Here is a 26,129-nt window from a genome sequence, read left to right as displayed (position 1 = left end):
ACTATTATCCACAAGAATGGCTAAAATTGAAAACTGACAATATCTAGTGTTGTCAAGGATGTGGAGCAATTAGAATGCTCATGCTAATTAAAATGTATCTCTGAAAAATAACTTGAACACATAATAAAATACCAGTTTTATTCCTAAAAGTCAAAGCTGGTAACAACATAAGCATTCATCAACTGATGAATGGATAAATTGTGGCATATCCATACAACAGAATACTACTCAGCAATAAGATAGGGCAAACTACTAATACATGCAATGAAATAAATAAATATCAGAAACACTGAGCTAAGTGAAAGAAGCCAAGGAAAGAGAAAGTATACTCTATGATTCCATTTATATGAAGTTCTAACAGGCAAAACTAATCAATAGTGATAGAAGTCAGATCAGTGGTTGTCTGGGGCAGGGGCTGGGGGGAACCTATGGCAAAGGGCCCCAAAAGAACTTTTTGGAGTGACTAAAGAGTATAATATCTTGATTGGAGTACTAGTTGCATGAGTGTACCTGCTTGTTAAAATTAATCAAACTATGTGTCAATTATCCCTCAAAAAACTGAATTTCAGAAAGAGGAGCAAAATCCATCCCACCCCCAACCCCCAGAGGAAATTTAGCATAATTATTAATAGAATTTAAAGTTAAATTGGGAGCACCAAGAGGGCTGACACCACAAGAGTAATCAAAACTGTCAACCATAATAAGGAGTCTGAATTGCATGCAAAGACAAAAGGAAGTCACTGAGAGGTTTCATCCAGGAGACTAATACACATTTTGGAAAAAATACTCTAGGTCCCAGAGTGGAATGGATTAACACAGCAGAAGACTTCAGTCTTCAGGGAGATCTGTAAGAAAGCTATTGCCTTAATCCAGAAGAGAAGATGGTCTAGACTAGGGTAGGGTAGTAAACAGGAGAATAGAGAAATGTGATGGGATTTAAGAGGTTGATTTGCTTTAATGTTAGGAGAGGTTAAGTGTCTGGATACTAAGGACAACTAAGTGGAAATGTTCACTCGTGGCTGGGCATGGGTCTCAAGGCCTGGAAAGAGAGAGCTGGGCTGGAGAGAGGGACTTGGAGTAATCCTCTGCCAATCAAGACTGGTAAGTAGGATTACCCAAGGAGAGAAGTGAAGATAGCTAAAACCAAAACCTTTAGGCTCACAGACAGAAAAGGACCGGGAGGGCCAAAGGCCAAAACTCACAGCTGGTAACTATTCAAACTAAATAGCAGCCCCTGAAGACAGCTGTTTTTTGAGACACAGCAGGGACTCCCTTTTTTAGGGACTCACAAAGGAAAATCCTTAAGTTCCTTCAAGGGAAATTCCAGGCATCTAGCTAGCCCCAGAGGTAACTACTTAACTAGAACAAGAAGGTAACAGTAGCCTAAGACAATAGCCAAAGAAGTTAAAGCTCCAGAGATGTTTGCTTTCCCTATAGAAACTAAAAATAACATCTGAACATATGTCCCTGAACTGTCTTTCAGAGGCTCGGACCCCCACCTAACAGATCCACTGGCACTTGGAGTCCAGATAAGGAGACAGTGAAAACTAAACTTTATAACTGCTTTTTGTTCTAAGTTTCTTCCTGCAGTGCTTGGAGAAAGTCACACCCCCTAGCCAGTTAACATTTTTCTACTGACCCTAAATTTTTAAACAAAGCTTCTCTTCCTTAACTAATGGCAAATCAGAAGATCTTTGAATCTACCTGCAACATGTAAGCCCCTGCTTCAAGATATCTCAACCTTTTAAACTTAAACCAATGTGTAATTTCCCTGTATTGATGTATGATTTTGCCTGTAGCTTCGGCTTTCCTGAAACTCACCCGTGTTTAAAAATCCTTGCCTGCAAGCCACTGGGGAGGCCAGGATTTGAGCATTTAGCTGCCTGTCCTCCCTGCTTAGCACTCTGCAGTAAACACCTATTGCTGTGTTCCTCTGTGTGGGTATTTGGTTTTACTGTGCCAGGTGAGTAGGCCCCAGTTTGGTTCTATAACATTCTCTCTCACACACATACATACCAGTAACATTCCTCTCCCTCTCAGACTTCAGTAAGGTTAAAACCAGAAAGAAGCCACTTTGAATACAATATAAAAATAAAGTGACAAGAAGGCCCTTGCTCGACAAACATCAAACAGAATCTCCTTTTAGGGCTTTAAGTTTTGTCCAGTGCTAGGCTAGAAAAAGAACATTAGGTTCAAACCCTCTCCATCCCCCCATCTGCTCCTTTAGTACCTTCAGAAGATGAAAGCAAGCTATTGCAGCTAACATAAAAAATTCTTTCATTCGGGTCTAAAACAGATACAGAACAGGCACTGACTTAATGGTCAAAAATACACAGTGGCAGAATCAGATAGAGTCGTGCACCCCTTTTGTCTCATCAACTCAGGAGGTTGAGGCAGGAGGACCACTTGAGCCCAGAAATTCAGGCCTATGATCGCACCTTTGACTAGCGACTCCAATCCAGCCTGGGCTACACAGTGAGACCCCCAAATGCTACAAAAAATAAAAATAAAAAAGACACCAAAACAAAATCTGTGTTCCTATTATTACTATTAACTGGGTGGAGTGAATGAATCTATTTAGCAGAGTCTCTAAGAATGCTTCCATTTCCAACAATGGATAGTTTAGAAATGCAACTCTACCACTGAAAACAACTAAAAATGCTGGAAAATATTGAAAATATATTCTGAAATAAATCCATGAGCAGTTAAGAAAATAACTATTCTGACAAAAACAGTAAAAGAAGGAATGCAACAAGTAAAGTAATGAAGCTGGCTTTCAACTCAAGGTCAAATTAAAGGGGGTGAACCTGAGTTTTAGGATTTTCACAACCTCATGGGTCAATGGAACAAAAACCGACAAAGCCAACGATCTGGCCAAAGTATAGAGCACCTCCCAGTAACTCTTACTAATGGAATACAATGAGCAATAATCATTACATTCTATACTCATTTTTAAAAAAAAGCTTGAATCAAAAATAAGTAAATAAATAAATAGAAAGAATTAATAAGCTTGAATCAAATCATGTGCAATTTGATAATCATCAGCTAGGAGAACATGATACAAATTTATGCAGGCTGGCAAAAAGATAGTCATCTCTTGGATTTGTTACCCATTTTGATGAGCTTAATTGCAAAGGCAATTCAGACTAACAGCAATGCAACTTAAGGAACTCTAACTAGAACAGTGTATAAAAAGCAGTTTAGTAAGGTTCAGAAAAAAAACTATTTTCTCTTAACACCATTTGTTTACATTTAATAAAGAGGACATGAAGCCTTCTGTATTTTGCGTATGTAATTATAACACGCTGTTTAAAATAAAAGAGACAAAAAATTAAGAAGGCAAAAATAACTTAATTTGCATTGAAGTACATGGTACTTCTTGTTTGAAAGAAATTCATTTATGATCAACACTCTACAAAGAAATTTAAAAGTTAAGCCATATCATCTAACATCAACAAACTTTCTCATTAAGAAAATACTTTGTTCACAAACACAGAAAGTAGAATAGAGGTTACCAGAGGCTGGGGAGAGCAGGGAATAGCAAGTTATTGTTTAAGGGGTACAGAATTTCTGTTTGGGATGATGAAAAAGTTCAGAAAACAGATAATGGTGATCACTGCACAACATTGTGAATGTACTTAATGCTACCAAAGTTCTGCACTTCAAAATCATTAAAATGGCAAGTTTTATGTTAGGCATATTTTACCACAATAAAAAAATGCAAAAGAAAAAAGTATTTTCATGTAATTCATTAAAGTTAGGAATTCTCTCTAGTCTGAAATTCATTCAAACAAATATGCTCTTAAAATTGGACCAGGGGAGCATTGGCTTTGGGTCATCTGATCACTGATTCAAATCCAGTGTTTACTCTTCCTAACTACAGAGTCTTCATACAAGTTATATTCTAAACCTCAGTTTTCTCCACCAGGATAATGGAAAAGTACTTGGACAGTTGTTACAAGGATTAAAATAGATACTGATGGTATTCATAAAAATAATCCAGGAAGATAGCCAAGGTGTTTTTATCCAATTCTCTCGCAAGTCCAAATAAAGTCATCAATTAAAATTTGCGAACCTTAAAAATCATCTCTCTTTAACTAGTATGATATAGTTTGGATATTTGTCCCTGCCCAATCTCATGTTAAAATGGAATCACCAATGTGGGAGGTGGAGCCTGGTGGGAGGTGTTTGGATCATGGGGGCGGATCCCTGATGAAAGGGTCTGGGCCATCCCCTTGTTGATAAGTGAGCATTCTGGGTTCACTCATCTGGTCGCTTTAAAAGTATGTGGCACCTCCCCCTCCCCACACTCTCACTTGCTCCTGCTTTTGCCACATAATGTGCCTGTTCTTGCTTTGCTTTCTGCCATTATTGAAAGCTCCCTGAGGCTTCACCAGAAGCCAAACAGATGCCAGCACCATGCTCCCTATAAAGCTTGAAGAACCACGAGCCAAGTACACCTCTTTTCTTTATAAATTACTCAGTCTCAGGTATTTCTTTGTAGCAAAGCAAGAACAGCCTAATACACGATGCTCTGAAAATATATTCAGGCATATCGATGACTTGATTCAATTCTTTAAAATGATTTCTGCCTCTCTACAGAGCAGGCATTACTCAACCTTGTTCCCATTGCTCCCATTTAAATGGCCAGCTTCTCTAAGTTACAGCAACAGACAGACATGGTACTTTAAAAGGAAGTAAACTGAAGATTCATTATCAAGTGAAAGTTTGACCATAGTGCTCCCCTTTTCAAGTTTTGGCTAGCCAGCACTCATGGTACTCAATGTAATAGTCAATTTTCAGTCATCTGCATCAATAATCAGGTGTGCATTTAACAATGTTAAACCAGTCAGAAATTTTCCCAAGTGTTTGAGAGTCTAAATCACAAATTCACTTTTAGGAGACAAGACATAGCCGGCATAGGTGGTGTTTAATCTTTTGAAGAATGACAAACCCCTTTTAATGGCAAAGTAGTTTGCACACACCCACAAGATAGGTCTTTTTCTTCTGGTATCCACTGACTGTGAAATACAAAATAACATAACATTATTGTGAATTTATGTTTAAATGGATTTAATTCATCACAACAGTATTTATATTTGAGATATGCTTATATATATATGAGAGTTTTTAAGTTTACTTTTTGAAATATACACGGATTCATGAAGCTCCTGTCAATTCCCAAATTCTCTTGGGATTTGCCACCAGCAGTTGGGAACCATAGGACATAGGATAAGATTGGGAGAACAAACCAGCAGAGGCAAGGTGTGTGTATATGCATCCCACCCTGCACCTCTCCTACACACAGACACACATACACATTCTAGAAAAAATAGGCATCATTCAGTATACCAACATATCTCTTTTAATATGCTGACATAATTCAAACTAATATGGTAAGAAAAATCTATATGACCAAGGTTTAAAAGGGGACACAGCAAAGAACATACAATATGTAACCCTCTTATCAAACTGCATACACCAGCACTTTATCACACATCCTTCTCTAGCCAACAGCATGATATTTTGTATTACAAAGACAGAATATCATTTTTAAAGTGTCTCTCATGGCACAAATTTAATTCTAATATTTCATTTTTTAACCCTATACCTACCCTAATTCAAGCCAAATACTTACTCATGATTTCCTGAACATGGCTTGGGCATTACCACTGTCACACTTTTACCCAATTTATTTCCTCATTTTAGAATGAATTCCCTCCCTCTCAAGAAAGTCGTGTGAACTTTAATATCTCTAACACATAGTTATAAAGAGAAAAATGAAATTCAGTCATATTTGGACACCGGAATTGCTTATTTCAAGATTTACTGGAGAAGCTTTAAAAACCCCAAAATAAGTAATTTGAGAAAGCTAAAAGTTTCATTTTGTTGCTTTTTTTTTTTTTTGGAAGACAGTATTTCTGTTGCCCAGCTGGAGTGCAGTGGCACAACATCAGCTCACTGCAACCTCTGCCTCCCGGATTCAAGCTATTATCCTGCCTCAGCCTCCCAAGTAGCCAGGATTACAGGCATGTGCCACCACACCAAGCTAGCTTTTTCTATTTTTAGTAGAGACAGGGTTTCACCATGTTGGCCAGGCTGGTTTCAAACTCCTGACCTCAAGTGATCTACCCGCCTCGGCCTCCCACAGTGCTGGGATTATAGGCATAGGCCACCGTGCCCAGCCAAGTTATCTTTTATTTTGAGATGGGATCTTGCTCTGTCACCCAAGTTGGAGTACAGTAGTGTGATCAAGGCTCACTGCAGCCGTGACCTCCTAGGCTCAAGTGATCCTCTTGTCTCTCATCCTCTCGAGTAGCTGAAGTCACAGCTGTGTACCACCACGCCCAGCTAATTTTTGAAAAATTTTTTGGTAGAGATGGAATCTCCCTATATTGCCCAGGCTGATTTGGAACTCCTGGACTCAGGCAATCCTCCTGCGTTAGCCTCCCAAGTGTTGGGATTACAGGTATAACACTGTGCCCGGCCAAAGCTGAAAGTTTTAATTCATTGTATGAACAGTTAAGAATCAGTTGGATATAATACAAGCAGTTTATGGGTGATGACTAATATATATTTAAAGAGCCCCTTATTTAGAACCTGGGATACAAACTGGTACCACAGTAGCTTTGCTTATTTGAGGTAATGTTTCAAGTACATTTGATTTTAAAATTATGACTCATGTTCACTGAAAAGTTACTAAAGTGTTGAGCAGAAAACAATTTTCAAAAGTAGTCAAGTAAACATTTAATTGAGCAGCAGAGATTACCTTATATAAAGAAAATAAAATATGGTGCTGTAGAGGCTAAGGCAACTCCATCTTGGATGCTAATCTACCATGTTGACTTCTGATTAACCTGTTCTGGGAAGCCCTCTAAGATTTCCAGTTTATCTATCTCCTGTGTAACAGCATGGACTTACCATCAATCTTGCTCTTAGGTCAAAACAACCTTCATGTTACCGTTTTTCAGTTGTCCTACACATTCCTTCTGAATAACATACACCCCTTCCCTATGGTGTATAAGCCCTGGTTTGAGGGATAATGGTGCTGCAGATTCACCCTCATGTCTTGCTGCTGCCTAAGACACAGACATGGCTTCTGTTCGTAAGTCCCTATTAAATGCTTCTTTCTGAGAAACTGGATAAGTTAGCCGCTTTCTCAGCTCTCTCAAACTTTGGGGGGTAGGTTTGCACAGACCTGCCCACCACAGAACAGTCACTTACTGTATTATTATACTTTAAAACCTATATGAGCCTTATATCACTGTTTGAGCAAAAATTGGTGCAAACTTCTGGAAGGTAATTTGGCCATGTTTATCAAAGACTTAAAGCTGCACCTAGCACTGTAACTAGTTACACTACTTCTAGGAATCTTAAGGAAACAATCATGGATGAGCATGAATATTTAGCAACAAAGATTTTCATTACAGCATTGTTTATAATAGTGAAAAACTGTAAACACTCTAAATATCCAACAAGAAGGAATGACTGGTTAACTGATTATAAAAGTAGAAATATGAAATATTTACAATCATTTGAAGTAAATGCTGCAAAACATAAATTTTCAAACTATCTCCCAACTGATAATACCTTAATTCTTGGACACTTTTAACTATTTTAAATTTGTAGTAAAAAAAAAATGTACATATTCACTTTGTAAATTCATAGAGACAGAAAGTAGATTATTAATTGCCACAGGTTGAGGGAGGAGGGAGTGGGGAGTGCTAATGAGTATAGAGTTTATTTTTGAGGTGATAAAAAAGTGCTGGAATTATAGTAGTAACGGTTGCACAACTTTGTGAATAAACTAAAAACCACTGAATCGTACACTTAAAAGGGTGAATTTATGGTATGCAAATTATTTCTTTAAAAATGCACATATTCAAACACTTTAGAATTTTAACTTGGTGGGACTCCTACCACAATATTAACTTATGTTGCCAGATAAATATGTTTATATAAATCTTAAATTAGGCTGTCCCTTGGCACCTCTGTGCATGTAAGTGAATGTTTCATACACGTGTTACTGATTCACAAAGTTTGGGCTCTGCACTGGCCTTCATCCAAGTTGCAGCACATGTCAGAAATTCATTCTTTTTCCATGTGGCTGTCCAGTTGTTTTAGCACAATTTGTTGAAAATGCTACTCTTTCCCCCATTGGATGGCCTTGGTACCCTTGTCAAAAATCAGCTGACCACAGACACATTAGTTTATTCTTCTACTCTCAATTCTATTCCATTGATCTATGTGTCTAAGCTTATGCCAGCACTCCACTGTCTTGACTACCATTGCTCTGTACTAAGTTCTGAAATCAGGAAATGTGAGTCCTACTTTGTTCTTTGTTTCAAGATTGTCTGTGTTATTTTCGGTCCCTTGCAATTCCATATACTTTAACAAATCACTTTGTCAATTTCTATAGCAATCAGCTGGGATTCTGAAAGGGACTATACTGAATCTGTAGATCAATTTGGGGAGTACTGCCATTTTAACAATATTAAGTTTTCCAATCCATGAACATGGGACATTCTTCCATTTATTTACATCTTCAATTTCTTTCAACATTGTTTTGTAGTTTTCAGACAATACACTTTGCACTCCCTTTGTTAAATTTATTCCTAAGTATTTTATGCTTTTTCATGCTATTAAAAATTGAGTTGTTTCCATTTTATTTTCAGGTTATTCACTTCAAGGGTACAGAAATACAAGTGATTTCTGTATGTTGATCTTGCATCCTGCAACTTTGCTAAACTCATTTATTAGTGCTAAAATTTCTTTAGTAGATTCCTGAGTATCTTCTATAGAGATAATCATATCATCTATGACTAGAGATAGTTTTACTGTTTCCTTTCCAATCTGGATGTTTTTAATTTATTTTTCTTGCCTAACTGACTTGGCTAGAACCTTTAGTTCAATGCTGAATACGAGTAACACAAGCAGACATCCTTACCTTGTTCCTGGTCCTACAGGGAAAGCATCCAGTCTTTACCATTAAGCACAATATTAGCTGTGGGTTTCTTGTAGACGCCCTTTATCAGGTTGAGGAAGTTCCCTTCTATTCTTAGTTTTCTGGATGGTTTTATTATAAAATGGTGTTAAATTCTGTTAAATGCTTTTCCAGCATCTACTGAGATGAGCACATGGCTTTTTTTATTCTACCGACATGTTGTATTACATCAATAGCAAAGGAGATAGAACATGGGTCAGTGATGATGATTTTGAGCTGCTGAATTAACCATATCTGGAGCCACTAAACCCTGGGTTTTCTAGGTAAATCTCATTGTATACAAGAATTTGGAACAAGTTTTTTGTTACCTGCCACTAAAGAAATTCTGGCTGATACAACAAGTGGCATGCTGGAGCCTGCTCACATTGTTTCAGGAAAGCCAGTTCTGTACATGTCTTCCCCACCCCCATTCAGTGATACTGCACTGACAGCTTCAAATCAGCCATGGTAACAGGATGCACACTATTTAATCTCTATTGAAGTATAGAGAAGACTGGAATAAGAACATTCAGTGCTAGTAGTTAAAATGAGCAGAAATTGGTAAGCACCATTTTTCTTTCAGAGATCCAGTTGCTACACATTTAGCAGCATACCACTGGATACAACTCTATTTCAAAGTTTTCTTTTCATCAAATCTACCTTTTTATTCCCATAATAAAGTTAATAATAATAAATAAGTTATTAAAATAAGAATTTTACCAACAAAATACTGTAAATATCTGGGTTTCTAATAAGACCTTATTAGAAAAAAGTCTCCAGTATTTATTTCTATAAAAGAATATTTCAGAATATGGAAAATCACTGACATTATAAGTTTTTTTAATAAAAACTGATTATAAAACATCACACACAATAGGAGAAAGAATCTATTTCAATGAACAGATACTAGGACTGTTGAGCTAAACATCAATATGTTCACAATGTTATTATCTCTGGGTAGTAACATTACAGATGATTCTTATATTTTTGCATGTTCTTTCCCTTGATTTTTAATGATGAACATGTATTAACTTATTAAGAGTAATAAAGAAAAATACAATTCATATTTTCAAAAGGAAGAAATGTAAAATATAGTAATTTTTGTCTGTGAGCACAAGAAGACACTTTTTTTCCTTCCATTTTATCTAGGAAGAACCTATACAATTTCTTGCAGGTAGGAAGGTAGCACTAGTTCTTAAACTGGGTGATTCTTTGTTGCTATTTATAATACAAAGTTATAAACTTGTTCTCTACCTCAAGAAAATGTAGTCATAAATTGACTTACAATATGCATTATAAGAAAAGTGCTGTATTCTTCACACATAATCACTTTGAAAAAAATGTGATCTGATTCATGAAATTCCATAACCTCTATTCCTAAAGAGGATATAGTAAAGTGAAGTAGCACTGGACCAAGAGTTAGAAGATTTGGTTTCTGGTTCTAGAGTTAAACCTTATTAGCCATGTGACCTCTGGCAAGGAGCAATCTCTCTGAACCTAAATCTCATTTGTTAAATGGAGCCAATAACACCCATTCCTCTTCACAGGATGAGATAAAGTATATGAAGACTATCAAATGAAAGATGGTATTATATGCCACTGCTTCATTACATAAACAAGTCTTATAACAACCGTATTTTGTTCCATTTTGATACAGAAAAACAGCTTTATAATCAGGAAGTTATGATGCCAGTTTCTCTGGTAACAGGTTAATTTGCTCAGTGCTTTGAAGACCTTTGTATCAAAAAAAAGTTTTAAAAATATCTTCTTTACTGCTTTACTCTTTTTAATTTACCTCAAAAAGTCCAAGGATGATGTCAACAGATTAGCATTACCACAACATGACACTAGAAAAGCCAAGAAAGCTATAGATTGATTTCAGTAAGAAATATTGCTGTAAAAGAAACTACCATCAGAGTGAACAGGCAATCTACAGAATGGGAGAAAATTTTTGCAATCTACCCATCTGACAAAAGACTAATATCCAGAATCTACAAAGAACTTAAACAAATTTGCAAGAAAAAATCAAACCCCATCAAAAAATGGGCAAAGGATATGAACAGACACTTTTCAAAAGAAGACATTTATGCAGCCAACAGACACATGAAAAAATGCTCATCATCATTGGTCAGAGAAATACTAATCAAAACCACAATGAGATACCATCTCACACTAGTTAGAATGGTGATCATTAAAAAGACAGGAAACAACAGGTGCTGGAGAAGACGTGGAGAAATAGGAACACTTTTACACTGTTGGTGGGAGTGTAAACTAATTCAACCATTATGGAAGACAGTGTGGCGATTCCTCAAGGATCTAGAACTAGAATTACCATTTGACCCAGTGATATCATTACTGGGTATATACCCAAAGGATTATAAATCACGCTACTATAAAGACACATGCACACGTATGTTTATTGCGGCACTATTGACAGTAGCAATGACTTGGAACTAACCCAAATGTCCATCAATGATAGACTAGATTAAGAAAATGTGGCACATATACACCATGGAATACTATGCAGCCACAGAAAAGGATGAGTTCGTGTCCTTTGTAGCGACATGGATGAAGCTGGAAACCATCATTCTCAGCAAACTATCTCAAGGACAGAAAACCAAACACCACATGTTCTCACTCATAGGTGTGAATTGAACAATGAGAACACTTGGACACAGGGTGGGGAACATGACACACCAGGGCCTGTTGTGTGGTGGGGGGATGGGGGAGGGACAGCATTAGGAGAAATACCTAATGTACATGATGAGTTAATGGGTGCAGCAAACCAACACAGCACATGTATACATATGTAACAAACCTGCATGTTGTGCACATGTACCCTAGAACTTAAAGTATAATTAAAAAAAGAAATACTGCTGTAAAAGCCCTAAATAAAATATTAGCAAGTAGAGTCATCAATAGAATAATACATTTTTTTTTGTTTTAAAAGAACAATATATTTTAACCAAGTAAAAATCATCCTATTTTTTAAGGATAAATTAATATCAGAATATCCACTAAGGTAATTTACTATATTAAAGCAAAGGTGAAAAACTTAAAGTATCTCAATAAATGACCCAAAATCATGTGAATAAAATAAACAATCACTCCCATAGAAATACTCCTAATATTCAAACATATTTTAAGAAACAATCATTCCCAAATAAATATTTCCTAATAAAGTAAGAAAAAGGTAAAACTGTTATTTGCAGGTGATTATGAAACAGACAAGGGAATGAAAAACTATTAGAAACAATAAACTTAGTATAAAACTGATTTACAAAATTAATTCAAAAATTAATAGTTTGCCCACATACAACCAATTAGGTAGAAAACATAATGAGGGAAAAAATTTGTATCTGCAACCAAATAAAAGTAAATCTGGGTGTAAACAACAAAAATTATAAAGGCCTCTATGAAGAAAATTTAAATCTCTATTGAAGGACAGAGAAGACTGGAACAGGAACATTCAGTGCTAGCAGTTAAAATGAACAGGAGGAGGAAGTGGAGAAAAAAAGGAGGAAGATGAGAGCAACTTTACCAGTCAGGTTCCCAGCAGAAAACTGATGACAAACTCAAGAAGGTAACTAAAGAGAACTTCATGAAGGGACTGTTTACTGAGGTCTGGCCAGGATGCAGCACCTAGGGGCTAGCAATAGTGGGAAGCTGTTACTACTGAACCCTAGTGAAGACTCTCACTGTGGGAGAGAAGACAAGAAGTGTGGCCTTAGGTAAACAAACACAGCCCTCCAGGGGGAAAAGCTGGGAAAGTTACCCTAAACTCTCTCTCCTCCCACCCGCCCATCTCCTGCTAGGCCTCCCATTGGCCAACCCAACCAGAAGCCAGATGGCATGAGAAGCTGGATGATTGCACAGAGGTTAGCCTTTTTCAGCAGAGAGCAAGATGAAGAGTAGAGAATATATTTGAAGGATAAAAGGAATATCCAGCTCAGCAGCTATTCTCCTTTGACTGTTTATGCCAGGCACTGCTCTAAGCACTTTATTTGGATTAATCCTTTTAATTCTCACATGGTCTAACAATGCCAATTAGCCCTAAACTACAAATTCAAACAATTCCAGTAAAAATACTTGGTGTGTAGTTAGAGGGAAGAAGGGAGTTTTTGACAAATGATAGATTCTTCTAGAATAATAAACATACGTGCAAGATCAGGGAGGGGGAAAAGAGAAAAATAGTCCTATCAAATACAAAAATAAATTATTAAACTATTAATTTAAATGGTTTGATACTGGAACATGAATACAGAGATCAATGGAAAAGAACAGAAAGTCCAGGCCAGGCACGGTGGCTCACACCTGTAATCCCAGAACTTTGGGAGGCCAAGACAAGTGGATCACTTGAGCCCAGGAGTTGAAGACCAGCCTGGGCAACATGGCAAAACCCCATCTCTACAAAAAATACAAAAAATTAGCCAGGTGAGTGGCACGTGTCTGTGGTCCCAGCTACTCAGGAGTCTGAGGTGGGAGGATCATTTGAACTCAGGAGGTGGAGGCTGCAGTGAACTAACAATGCACCACTGCACCCCAGCCTAGGTGACAGCGCGAGACTCTGTTTCAAAACCAGAAAAAAAAAAAAAAAGTCCAGGAATAGAACAAAATATACGCACAAGAATTTCACATGTGATAGAGGTGGTGTTTCAAATAAATGGAGAAAAGATGCAGTATTTAATAAATGATTTCAGAGAAACTGGCTAGTAAATAGAGGAGGAAACGCTAAATTCCTGCCTTATTCCTTATACAACAATAAATTCCAGATGAAGCAAAGATCAAAACATGAAAAACAAACTGTGGAAGCAGAACCATAAAGAATAATGTAAAAGAACTGTATAAGAACACAACAATGGAAGTATTATCTTGAAGTAGAAAAGATAATATTCTAAGCATGATCTAGCACCAGAAGCCTTAAAAGGGGAAAAAAAATGACACATTTAATTAAATAAAACCACTACACACAAAAAAACTACCACAAAAAGTCAAAAGACAAGAGATTAGATAAAATGTTGGTAATATTGTAATAAAACCTGATTTTTCTTATATTACTCTTACGATGCAACAAGATAATGACCAGACACATATTTTTTGAAAAATACAAATGCTATTAACTTAAAAACATGCATAGCACCACTTTTAATAGAAGCAAAACAAACCTAATGAGATACCTTTTTATTTTAACCTATCACACTGGCAAAGATTAGAAAGACTGATAATATCACACTGCCAGTAAGATAACGAGAAAGAAACAACAGATACCCGCATTGTTCAAAGGCTCACTAGCCAACTCAGGAACCAAACACATTAGAATAAATTTTCAAATGAACCCTCATTATCTGGACTGTCCCTACACTTGCTCAGGAACTAAACAGATTTGGATAACACCATATCCCTCACCATTTGAACTCACTGTGCTAATTCAAGAAAAGGAAAAGATTTGGATGGAGTAGGCACTGTGAAAAATACAAATAAAAATACAAAACATACAGTTTTGTAGTGAGAATGTAAGTTAGCATAACCCTTTCAGAGATATCAAAGTTGTAAATGCACATAGCTTCTGACCCAAGTTCTACCACTTCTAGAAATGAATGTCACAGATATATTAGCATAGGAATGTAAATATATATGCACAGGATATTTACTGCAGCACTGTTTGAAAGTACTATTAAAAAAAAAAAACACACAAGAAACCCAACAACCAAAAAACTGTTAACAGCCTAAGCATCTTGATTAGTAGGGACCTGATTAAATTACAGTCCATTCATAGAAAGTTATGAAATCCTAGTTTTTCAAAGATGATTGGTATGTACTGGGAAAAGACCATTTAGTGAATCTTCTTAGACCAGGAACCAAAATGTAATTGTAAATATTGAAAATGATAGCTGATTTTCCAATTTTGACTTGAAAAATAAGACAAAAATATAAAAACAAGTTTAAATTATTTTATATTTGACAAAATTTAAGTTATAATTTCGACTGCAAAATTCTTAGACTAAAAGAATGAATCAAGCATTGACTTTATTTTTTAATGTAATCTTTTTGACAAAACTGTATAATAGCACTATTGGATATCCTTCACGTTTTTCTCTTATGGGACAATTACAAAGAAGATATTCTCGCAAAAATTCTGAAGGGTTCCATCCATTTTCCTAAGGTCCTCTCTTTAATCATCTGGTAGTCAAATCAGGCTCCCTTACACCATCTATTATATCATCAACCTTGATAATTTTCTCTTCAACTGTCAATAGCTTTGAGTTCTTTAATATCACACCCATGAACTTCATAAACACCTGCATATTTTGCAAGATGAGCAATTTCAGTTTGCAAATGATTTTATTCTTTTATTAAAATTGTTAATAAATGGTCAGGAGCAACATTTGAGTAGAAACTAATTTTAAAAGTGGTGTTTTCATTACTGAATTTTTTTTTCTGAAGACCTTGGCTAACATAACCAATGTAGTAACACAGATGCTAAGCAGATGATTAAATGAAAACGACCTATTATACTGATATAAAGATGTTCAAGATACATTTATTTATAGAACAATATGTAGTATGATTCCATTTGCTTAAAAAGGACTTTCATATGTGTATATATATATAATACATACATATATAATACATATGAAGATGTCTATCTTTATATGTGAACAAATTTTCAGAAAAAGCATTCAGGAAACTATAAACATTGCTTAACTCTGGGGAATTGCTGAGAAGAAGTTACCTTTAAGTGTATTTTATATCCTTCTAAATTATTTAATTTTGGCCAAGTGTGGTGGCTCATGCCTATAATCCCAGCACTTTTGGGAGGCCAAGGAGGACAGATCACCTGAGATCAGGAGATCGAGACCAGCCTGACCAACATGTAATCCCAGCACTTTTGGGAGGCTGAGGAGGATGGGTCACCTGAGGTCAGGAGTTCAAGACCAGCCTGGCCAACATGGTGAAACCCCATTTCTACTAAAATACAAAAATTAGCTGGGCATGGTGGTGGGCACCTGTAATCCCAAGTACTCGGGAGGCTGGGGTAGGAGAATTGCTTGAAACCAGGAGGCAGAGGTTGCAGTGAGCTGAGATTGCGCCACTGTACTTCAGCCTGCATGACAGAGTGAGACTCCATCTCAAAAAAAAAAAAAACAAAATTAATTTTGCCACAAAGAATAATACACATTTACAATAATGTTGACAATATTTATAATAATGTATTTACAGTAATGGTGATGTTGATGATATAACTAGGTTTTAAATTAAATACATAGTAATGATAGATAATCTGTGATCCCAGCTTTCAAGAGTTTAAACTAAGCCCTAACTTATAAGAGCCATTAAATTTAGAAATCTCAAAATACTAATTAAACCATTTAAATTACATTCTGATGCAAGGCTCAATCACCCTAGCAGTTTTTTTCAAATCTTAATTACTTCAGACAGAAAACCTTTGTTTACCTTTTTACACTTTAGAGACAGGATCTGGTCTCTGATTACCAAGTTGTGAAACAAAATTTGAGATTTAAGAAATAGGCAAAAGATAAGCAAAACTAACTCCCAATCATGACACAAAAAATATCTGTGCTCACTGAAGCAACTTTAACTGTTCTAAAACCTTTCCTAAGAAAAGAGATGTGTTAATTTTATACTAAAATTCCAATAAATGTTAAAAATGAAAGAACAGTCAGATGATTCTCAAAGTGTGCTACAGGGAGACCCAATACCTTTTCAAAGGGTCTTAGAGATAGAATTGTACATTGCTAAGATCCATTGATAGAATAACGGATTTTAATGTAACAGTACAAAAAATTCGTTGATATGGTTTCAGATCCTATGTTGTAACTTTTACAAAACTATCACTACTTGAGTTTTACTGTCATATCACAAAATATTCACCATTATATGAAAAGGCTTCTAAAATACACCTCCAACTACATCTTAGTGGGGCCAGATTTTCTTCACTTACTTCAGCCAAAGCAACACACTGTAACAAATTGCACTTTAGTGTAACTTTGCACTTTAGTGCAAAGCCTAAAGTGAAATCCAGCTGTCTTCTATTAAGGTAGACGTTAATGAGATTTGAGAATGTAAAGCAATGCCACTCTCCTACTTCACTTTGGAAAATATCTATTTTCATTTAAAACATGTTATTTATGTTAACATGTAATTGGTATTTCTTGTAAATGAATAATATTTAGCTCTTTTCTCAGTTTTAATTTCGAATACAATAAATACCAGTATATAAAACCCACATAAACAAAAGCTCTTTAGAGTTCTCAGAATAATAAAAGTGGAAAAGAATCCTGAAACAAAAAATTTTGAGAATCATTATCACAGTCTATTCCATGAATCAAAAGGCAGAGAGGTGAAAGCAATTTGCAAATAGGACGAATGTGCAGAAGGTGAATGTTAGATACTAAATTTGTTTTTTAGATAGAATTCAATGCTTTTTAAAGAAGAGATGAGAAAAAACATATTTATAGTCTTCTATATTACCTACATATTGACATTTTCAGTGCTCTTCATTTCTTCCTGTGGATTTGAGTTTCCATCTGGTGTCATTTCCTATCAACCTAAAGAACTTAATCTTTTAGTATTTCTTATAAGGTAGGTCTGATAGCTACAAATTCTGTCTTTGTGTAGGAATGTATTTATTTCACCTTCATTTTTAAAGGTTAGTTTTGCTAAATATAGACTTCTTCACAGTTTTCTTCTTCCAGCACTTTGAATATGTCACCCCACTGCCTTGGGCCTCCACCAATACTGATGAGAAAGCAGCCCTTAGTCATTGCTGATGCTTCCCTCTTGTGTAGTGAGTTGATTTTCTCTTGCTGCTTTCAAGATACTCTCTTCGTCTTTCAGGAGTTTGACTATGTCTAGGCATGGGTCTCTTTGTATTAATCCTAGTCACATTCACTGACCTTCCAGATGTGTAGTTTAATGTTTTTCATCAAATATGGGAAGTTATCCAAAAGGTCATTTTTCTGACCCGAGAAATCTCCTTTTGAGATTCTCATTACACATCTGTAGTACACTTAATGTTTTTCAGATTTCTGAGCTCTGTTCAATTTTCTTCTGTCCTTTTTCTGTTTTCAAGATTGAATAATTTCTATTGGTCTGTTGTTCACGGATTCATTTTCTTGTCATCTCAAATCTGCTATGAGCCCCTCTAGTGAATTTTTAATTTCAGATATTGTGTTCTTCAACTCTAGAATTTCCATTTGATTTTTAAAACTTTTAACTTTGCAATAAACTTACAGAAAAGTTGCAAAGATAGTACAGTGTTCCTATATATGCCTTCCTAATGTCAACATTTTCTCCTAATGCTAATTAATCTTACATAACTGTGTTATACTTACATACCATACGCATATATAAACATACATCTACAAATACACAAATATGTCTATATATAACACATTTACATTAACAGACAATAATGGAAATGTCTTACATAACCATGGTACATTTATCAGAAATAACAAATTTCCATTGGTGCAACAAAACTAAAATATAGACTTTATTTAATTGCCACCAGTTTTTCTATTGTTATTTTCCTGTCCATGATTCAATACACGATGCCACATTGCATTTAATCATCATATCTCTTTGATCTCCTCTGCCCTGTAATAATTTCTCAGTTTTTCCTTGTGTTCCATGACCTTGACAGGTTTGATGAGTACTAGTCAGGTGCTCTTATGGAATAACCCTGAGTTTGGCTTTATCTGTTGTTTTCTCATGATTAGACTCAGGTTATAGGTTTTAGGGGAGAACACTACAGAGGTGAAGTCCCTCTCATCATATCTCATCATATCAAGGAGTGGTTTTTTTGGTTTTTTTTTTTTGAGATGGAGTCTCGCTCTGTCGCCCAGGCTGGAGTGCAGTGGCGCTATCTCTGCTCACTGCAAGCTCTGCCTCCCGGGTTCACGCCATTCTCCTCCCTCAGCCTCCTGAGTAGCTGGCATTACAGGTGCCTGCCACTGTGCCCAGCTAATTTTTTGTATTTTTAGTAGAGACGGGGTTTCACCATGTTAGCCAAGATGGTCTCAATCTCCTGACCTCGTGATCCGCCCACCTCAGCCTCCCAAAGTGCTAGGATTACAGGCGTGAGCCACTGCGCACAGTCGGTTTTTTTGTTATTTAAAAAAATAATTTCTATATTCTTGTTGAGAATCTCAATTTGTTGACACTGTTATACTTTAAATATAATTTCCTTTAGTTCTTTTCACATATTTATAGTAATTTAAGTCTTTACTAAATCCAGTATAATTAGGGACATTCGGAGACAATTTCTACTGACTTTTTTTTCCTCGTGTATGCGTCACCCTCTGTTTTTTTACGTCTTATAATTTTTTGTTGTTGTTAAACCTAGAGATTTTAGATAATGTAGCGACTCAGAATTCTGATTGTTTTCCCCATTAAAGGTAGTGTTGCCATTTTGTTTCTTTTTTGTTTAGCATCATGATCAAGACAAGTATGTGAAATCTGTCTCTTCTGTTGTACACAATCATTGATATCTCTGCTCAGTTTTTTTTAATATATTCTCATTTTTTATTTTTAAGCCTGCCTTCCTAGTTGTCCCTTTGCACAATTTAGTAGTCACTGTGACAGTGAACACAGACTGTGTTCAAATACCTCAAGATAGCAAGGCTTCCATCTCTGTTGATGGGCATGTGTGTGGGCAGGGAAATGCACTCAAAGTTCAGTCTGTTTTCAAGTTTGCTCCGAGTTGAACTTCCCATAGGGAGAAATTTCAAGTCTCCTATGTGCAAGCATGTACCTTTGGAACCAGCCAAAAGTATGGAACACCTTAGGCTTTCTAAGGTCTCTGCTGAGCACATGCACAGCCTCATCCAGGAATATTCTTGCCCCAAACATTACTGAAACTTCAGGCTATTTGCACTGAGCCCCTGGTCTTCCCTTGTACCTCTGGGAATTCATATCCACAACATTACCCACCACTCCAAAGAACTAAGCCCCCTTCAAACTGAGGTCCTTATGTCCTGCTTCTCACTGGTAGTACCTTCATGCCAACCAAGCTGGGACAGAATTGGGGGAATGTGAGTAGCCTCAAGCTAGAATGGCCACTGACTCCCACTGTTCTCACTCCAAATTCAAGAGCATAACATTTTTCAAAGTTTTATACAATTGGCCTTTAGTCAATCTCCAGAGCACTGAAATGGCTGCTTTAGAAAAGTAATGTAATGGTGGGTGTAGTGGCTCATGTCTGTTATGCAGGCACTTTGGGAGGCCAAGGTGAAAGGACTGGAGGCCAGGAGTTCAAGACCAGCCTGGGCAACATAGTGAGACACTGCCTCTACAAAAAAATATATTTTAAGTTAGCTGGGTGTGGTGGCACATGCCTGTGATCCCAGCTGCTCTGAGTCTGAGGAGGGAGGATCACTCAAGCACAGAAGTTCACGGCTGCAGTGAGCCCAGACCACACCACTGCACTCCAGCCTGGGTGACATAGCGAGACCCTGTCTCAAAAAAAAAATTGCTTAAGAAATAAAAATTCTATTAAAATGTTCAAATTGTTTGGACCAATAATTCCACTTCTATAAAAACCATCCTTAAAGAAATAATACCAAAATATGGAGAAAGCTGTAATTAGCATGTCCTTACAAAGTTATTGTCAACAGCAAAAAATTTAAAGCAATGTATTTAACAGAGCTAGATATTAATAAAACCATGGTACACACAACTGATACATTACATAATCCTTAAAAGTTAAAAGTACAAAAATTATTGCATTGTAAACTTCTTAATTCTTCCCATTGACAAAAGTTAGTAAGATTAATTTTATTCAAATTGTGGCACACTACTAGTTGTCTCCCAAAACATCTATTCTCATGTTCTTCCTGAGCATATAATCAGTCACATAGGCTCCATTTCCCAGCCTCCCTTATAGGTAGGCATAGCCGTGTCACTAAGTTCTCACCAATGATGCAATGTGAGTAAAAGAAATAGCAGAACTTCCTGCTCACCTCCTCAATGGCAAACTGTCCTGAATTTCCTCCTTCTCCTCCCACAGACTGAAGTGTGAAACTGTACAACCATGACAAGTGGATCCCTGTATTACTTCATGGAGCAGAACAGAATATCTCCAACCTACTACATGACAGCAAAATGTTATCTTATTATGAAGACTAAGTAACCGTAAAAATCCACATTTTAAAAAGTATTACACGGCCAGGTGTGATGGCTCACACCTGTAATCCCAACATGTTGGGAGGCCGAGGCAGGTGGATCACTTGAGGCCAGGAGTTCAAGATCAGCCTAGCCAACATGGCAAAATCCTGTCTCTACTAAAAATACAAAAATTAGAGGGACATGGTGGCACATGCCAGTAGTTCCAGCTACTCAAGAGGCTGGGGTGGGAGGACTGCTTCAGTCCAGGATGCAGAGGTTGCTGTGAGCCGAGATCATACCACTTCACTACAGCCTGGGTGACAGAGTGAGACCCTGTTTCAAAAAAAAAAAAAAAAAAAAAGGAATTATATCCCCCAAAGCTATAAAATTAAATGTACCGAATGATCAAAACTACCTTAAAATATGCATACAAACATAGGAAATACATAAAAATAATATTTGGTGGTAGAATTATTAATTATTCTTTATCAAACTTTCAGTAATGTTGTTTAAATTACTTTGACAATTTTAAGAGTTGAAATTGTTTTTGTTTTTTGAGATGGAGTCTCACTCTGTTACCCAGGCTGGAGTGCAGTGGCGCAATCTTGACTCACTGTAACCTCTGCCTCCAGGGTTCAAGAGATCCTCATGCCTCAGCCTCCCAAGTAACTGAGACTACAGGCGCACACCACTATGCCAGGTTAATTTTTGTATTTTTAGTAGAGACAGGGTTTCGCCATCTTGGCCAGGCTGGTCTCGAACTCCTGACCTCAGATGATCCACCCGCCTCAGCCTCCCAAAGTGTTGGGATTACAGGTGTGAGCCACCATGCCTGGCCGAAACTGTTGATTTAAACAACTGAGGATATAAATAATAAAACAGTGAAACGCAGTTCCAAAATAGATTTAAGAAATTTTTATCCTATTGACTTTCATATTATAAAACATGGGTCCTCTGGCCAATATTCCAAATCCAAGGTGCTTGGTCTGCAAATCAGTGTCATTTGCATTCTTTAATAAAAATTATCTACTCATATTTCTCAAGGGCACTAGCTAGTAGCCTTAACCAGTAAGACTACCTCCATATAACTAAATAGGCCTTTCGACTTTTTTTTTTTTAAAAACTCTTTTTTCATATTTGTATTTTTTTAAGAGAAAATAATGCCTCAATGCAAGGAGATATGAGAACCAGACCTAAAAATCTTTATGAAGCTTCCATTAACCTAAAAATCTGTCTAAAGAAGGATGAGCGCTGTTCCCACTGTGAAAAGCATAGCTTCTCATTAAATAGCAATTTAAAGTTAAAATTCCCTCCTCCCCAAACCAAGAAACTAAAACAGCCCAACCCAAAGAAAGCAAAATAAATGTAAAAGCAAAATAAATGTAAAAGCTTTGCCATCCTCTCATATTTGAAACTATATAATCCCTCTAAAAATATAGCCAATTTATACAGTATCTTGATATTCCCCACTGATTAAAGTTTTGAACAGGAAGAAATGTGTACAACCCTGTAATATATTGCTACTGCAAATCTGTCTAATTATAGAAGTGGTACCCCTGACTCCCGAGCAATATGTGCCATAAATGTTCATTTTTAGAGCTGTGTTGTCCAATGAGAATCACTAGCCATCTGTAGCTATAGATGAAATACTTGAAATGGTGATAGTCAGAATCGACATGTGCTCCCAGTAGACAATACACACTGAATTCTGAAGACTTATTATCTAAAAACTGTAAAATATATCAGTATCTTTGTAACTTTGATTACATGTTAAATTGATAAAGTTTTACATACAGTGAGTTAAATAAAATTAATTTCATGTTTCATTTTACTTTTTAAAATATGGCTACAACAAAATTTAAAATTACACATGTGGCTCACAGTATATTTCTACTGGACACCAATGGTGTCATACCTGAACGAGCTGATCCAGTTCCTAACAGGCAGAATTTTATAACCATTGCCTTTTGGCTTAGTACTCTCTAGTCCCATACTTTTATGCCGAAAACAAAGAGCGTATGTTGACCTGGGAATATGTCCCACAGATTACCAAAGATATGGACTGCCTATAGTCATCCCGCTACTCAACAGGGACCCATCTATTAGAAGAAAGAAGGCCCCAGGAGAAATCCAGAGACCTTTGTAAAGTCTTTAAGGGCTGGAAACCTGCCCCTCATTCTGACCTTGCCATCCATCAGCTTTATATGAGAGACTGTGAATGCTATACCACTTCAAGAAGCTCTCCAGAAATCCTTTGTCATTCTAAGAAAAAACAGTAGCCACCTTGAGATGGCATATGGTACTTTAAAACAGAAATGACTGAATGCCACAGCAAAGAAAGGGGTGGCATTGTGGGAAGGAGAAAAAGGAGGAAGTGTGGGTAGAGCAGACAGCTGGACTCCCTGTAGGACTAGGTCACTGACAGGACTTGATAATGGTTTGATTCACTTTCTGTATTTGCTGAATATCTACTTGGTGTGAAGCACTGGGCTTACAAAAGTGAAATAAACAGTATCCACTCTTAAGAAGCACATATTCTAACCAAACATACTGAAGTCAGAACAGATCAGTGGACAAGGTCAGCTGTGCTAAGAGCTAATCCTGGGCTGTAACCTTAAGAACTGAAACCAGAGTTGGTTAATAAAGTCAAATAAATCAGTAGAGAAAAAGCTGAGGGCAACTGGACTCAGGAAGCAAAGAAAGTTATGGATACATGGCATCCTAGGGGTATGATGAGTGAACTTCAAGAACCCTTTGAAGTGTTACAAACATTTCTTTTATTATTATTATTATTATGCTTTAAGTTTTAGGGTACACGTGCACAATGTGCAGGTTTGTTACATATGTATACATGTGCCGTGTTGGTGTACTTCACCTATTAACTCGTCATTTAGCATTAGGTATATCTCCTAATGCTATCCCTCCCCACTCCCCCCACACCACAACAGGCCCCAGTGTGTGATGTTCCCCTTCCCGTGTCCATGTGTTCTCATTGTTCAATTCCCACCTATGAGTGAGAACATGCGGTGTTTGCTTTTCTGTCCTTGCGATAGTTTGCTGAGAATGATGATTTCCAGCTTCATCCATGTCCCTACAAAGGACATGAACTCATCCTTTTTTATGGCTGCACAGTATTCCATGGTGTATATGTGCCACATTTTCTTAATCCAGTCTATTGTTGTTGGACATTTGGGTTGGTTCCAAGTCTTTGCTATTGTGAATACTGCCGCAATAAACATACGTGTACATGTGTCTTCATAGCAGCATGATTTATAGTCCTTTGGGTATATACCCAGTAATGAGATGGCTGGTCAAATGGGTATTTCTAGTTCTAGATCCCTGAGGAATCGCCACACTGACTTCCACAATGGTTGAACTAGTTTACAATCCCACCAACAATGTAAAAGTGTTCCTATTTCTCCACATCCTCTCCAGCACCTGTTGTTTCCTGACTTTTTAATGATCGCCATTCTAACTGGTGTGAGATGGTATCTCATTGTGGTTTTGATTTGCATTTCAAACCACTGCTCAATGAAATAAAAGAGGATACAAACAAATGGAAGAACATTCCATGCTCACGGGTTGGAGAATCAGTATCGTGAAAATGGCCATACTGCCCAAGGTAATTTATAGATTCAATGCCATCCCCATCAAGCTACCAATGACTTTCTTCACAGAATTGGAAAAAACTAAAGTTCATATGGAACCAAAAAAGAGACCACATTGCCAAGTCAATCCTAAGCCAAAAGAACAAAGCCAGAGGCATCATGCTACCTGACTTCAAACTATACTACAAGGCTACAATAACCAAAACAGCATGGTAGTGATACCAAAACAGAGATATAGATCAATGGAACAGAATAGAGCCCTCAGAAATAATGCCACATATCTACAACTACCTGATCTTTGACAAACCTGACAAAAACAAGCAATAGGGAAAAGATTCCCTCTTTAATAAATGGTGCTGGGAAAACTGGCTAGCCATATGTAGAAAGCTGAAACTGGATCCCTTCCTTACACCTTATACAAAAATTAATTTAAGATGGATTAAAGACTTACATATTAGACCTAAAACCATAAAAACTCTTGAAGTGTTACAAACATTTCTATACAGGCTCCCCCACTCCCATTTTTGGAGGAGGTGGAAATAATGCATAGTAATTAACAGATTATCCGAGGCAGTAGTCTCCAAAATTTTAAAGCACTTATTATCTATCTCATTATCTTATCTATTAACTTATCTATCTATATATATATACACACAAACACTCTATGGAAAATAAATAAAACTAGGATCAAAAAAATTAAAGTTAAAAATAAATACAAGTAAAATCCTCAAGTTTTATTTTTCTATTTCCAGTGGTTCTTCTTGCACAGCCCACTTGAATCCTACTCTAAGGTGTCCTAACATTAAAATAAAGACATTTAAAAATACCACTGATGGGGAGAAGAGGGTGGAAAACCTCTACAAAGTTTGAAAAACCACACCTCAAATAGAAACGAGCTGAAGCCAACCACCAAAATCCTTAAAGTCACTTCCAGAAAGTTTTTCTCCAAAAATGAATTTGGAGAATTTTCATTGTGAGACAAAGAAAACATTAAACTGAATAATGATGTTTCTACAGATTTCAGGTAATCTATGTTCTGCTTTTACCTTCAAATTGTCCTCTTGTATGTTAATATTATTTAAAAATCTCTTTAAATGTTTGCAAGATATAAATTCTCCTTAAAAACTTAAAAGTTTTAGAAAAGTAATCTGTCTAAATGGGTCTTATTTTCTATTTTTCTTACTATAACATCACAAAATTAAAAATACTTGATTTGGGGGAGATTATGTGCGGCAACTTCTTTAACACTGAGAGTGCTTCTGTAGTACATTCAGTTACATGCATAAAAATTTTTCCTCCCATTCCAGATTCTCAGGTCTAGAAAATTATTTATCTTGTCACCTTTCTTTACCATATATTAAAAACATGAAGAGATAACTAGTCATTAATTACTGACAATTAGCTAATGC

The 26,129-nt window shown here is 36.5% G+C and overlaps 2 protein-coding genes across 3 annotated transcripts in view; one reads left to right on the top strand and one right to left on the bottom strand.

Annotated features, from left to right (window-relative positions):
* Window positions 1–21,041, top strand: part of MTFR1 (mitochondrial fission regulator 1) — a 182,761-nt gene extending 161,720 nt beyond the window's left edge. Inside the window, exon 8 of the mRNA XM_058444269.1 lies at window positions 21,015–21,041. Within this exon, the coding sequence (XP_058300252.1) occupies window positions 21,015–21,026 (12 nt within the window). The 3' untranslated portion in view covers window positions 21,027–21,041. The remainder of the gene's footprint in view (window positions 1–21,014) is intronic.
* Window positions 1–26,129, bottom strand: part of PDE7A (phosphodiesterase 7A) — a 126,091-nt gene that overhangs the window by 81,662 nt on the left and 18,300 nt on the right. The window lies entirely within an intron of this gene.

This window comes from Hylobates moloch, unplaced genomic scaffold, assembly GCF_009828535.3.
Source record: "Hylobates moloch isolate HMO894 unplaced genomic scaffold, HMol_V3 SCAFFOLD_9, whole genome shotgun sequence".
Taxonomy (NCBI): Eukaryota; Metazoa; Chordata; class Mammalia; order Primates; family Hylobatidae; genus Hylobates; species Hylobates moloch.
This window is presented reverse-complemented; position numbering and strand designations above follow the sequence as displayed.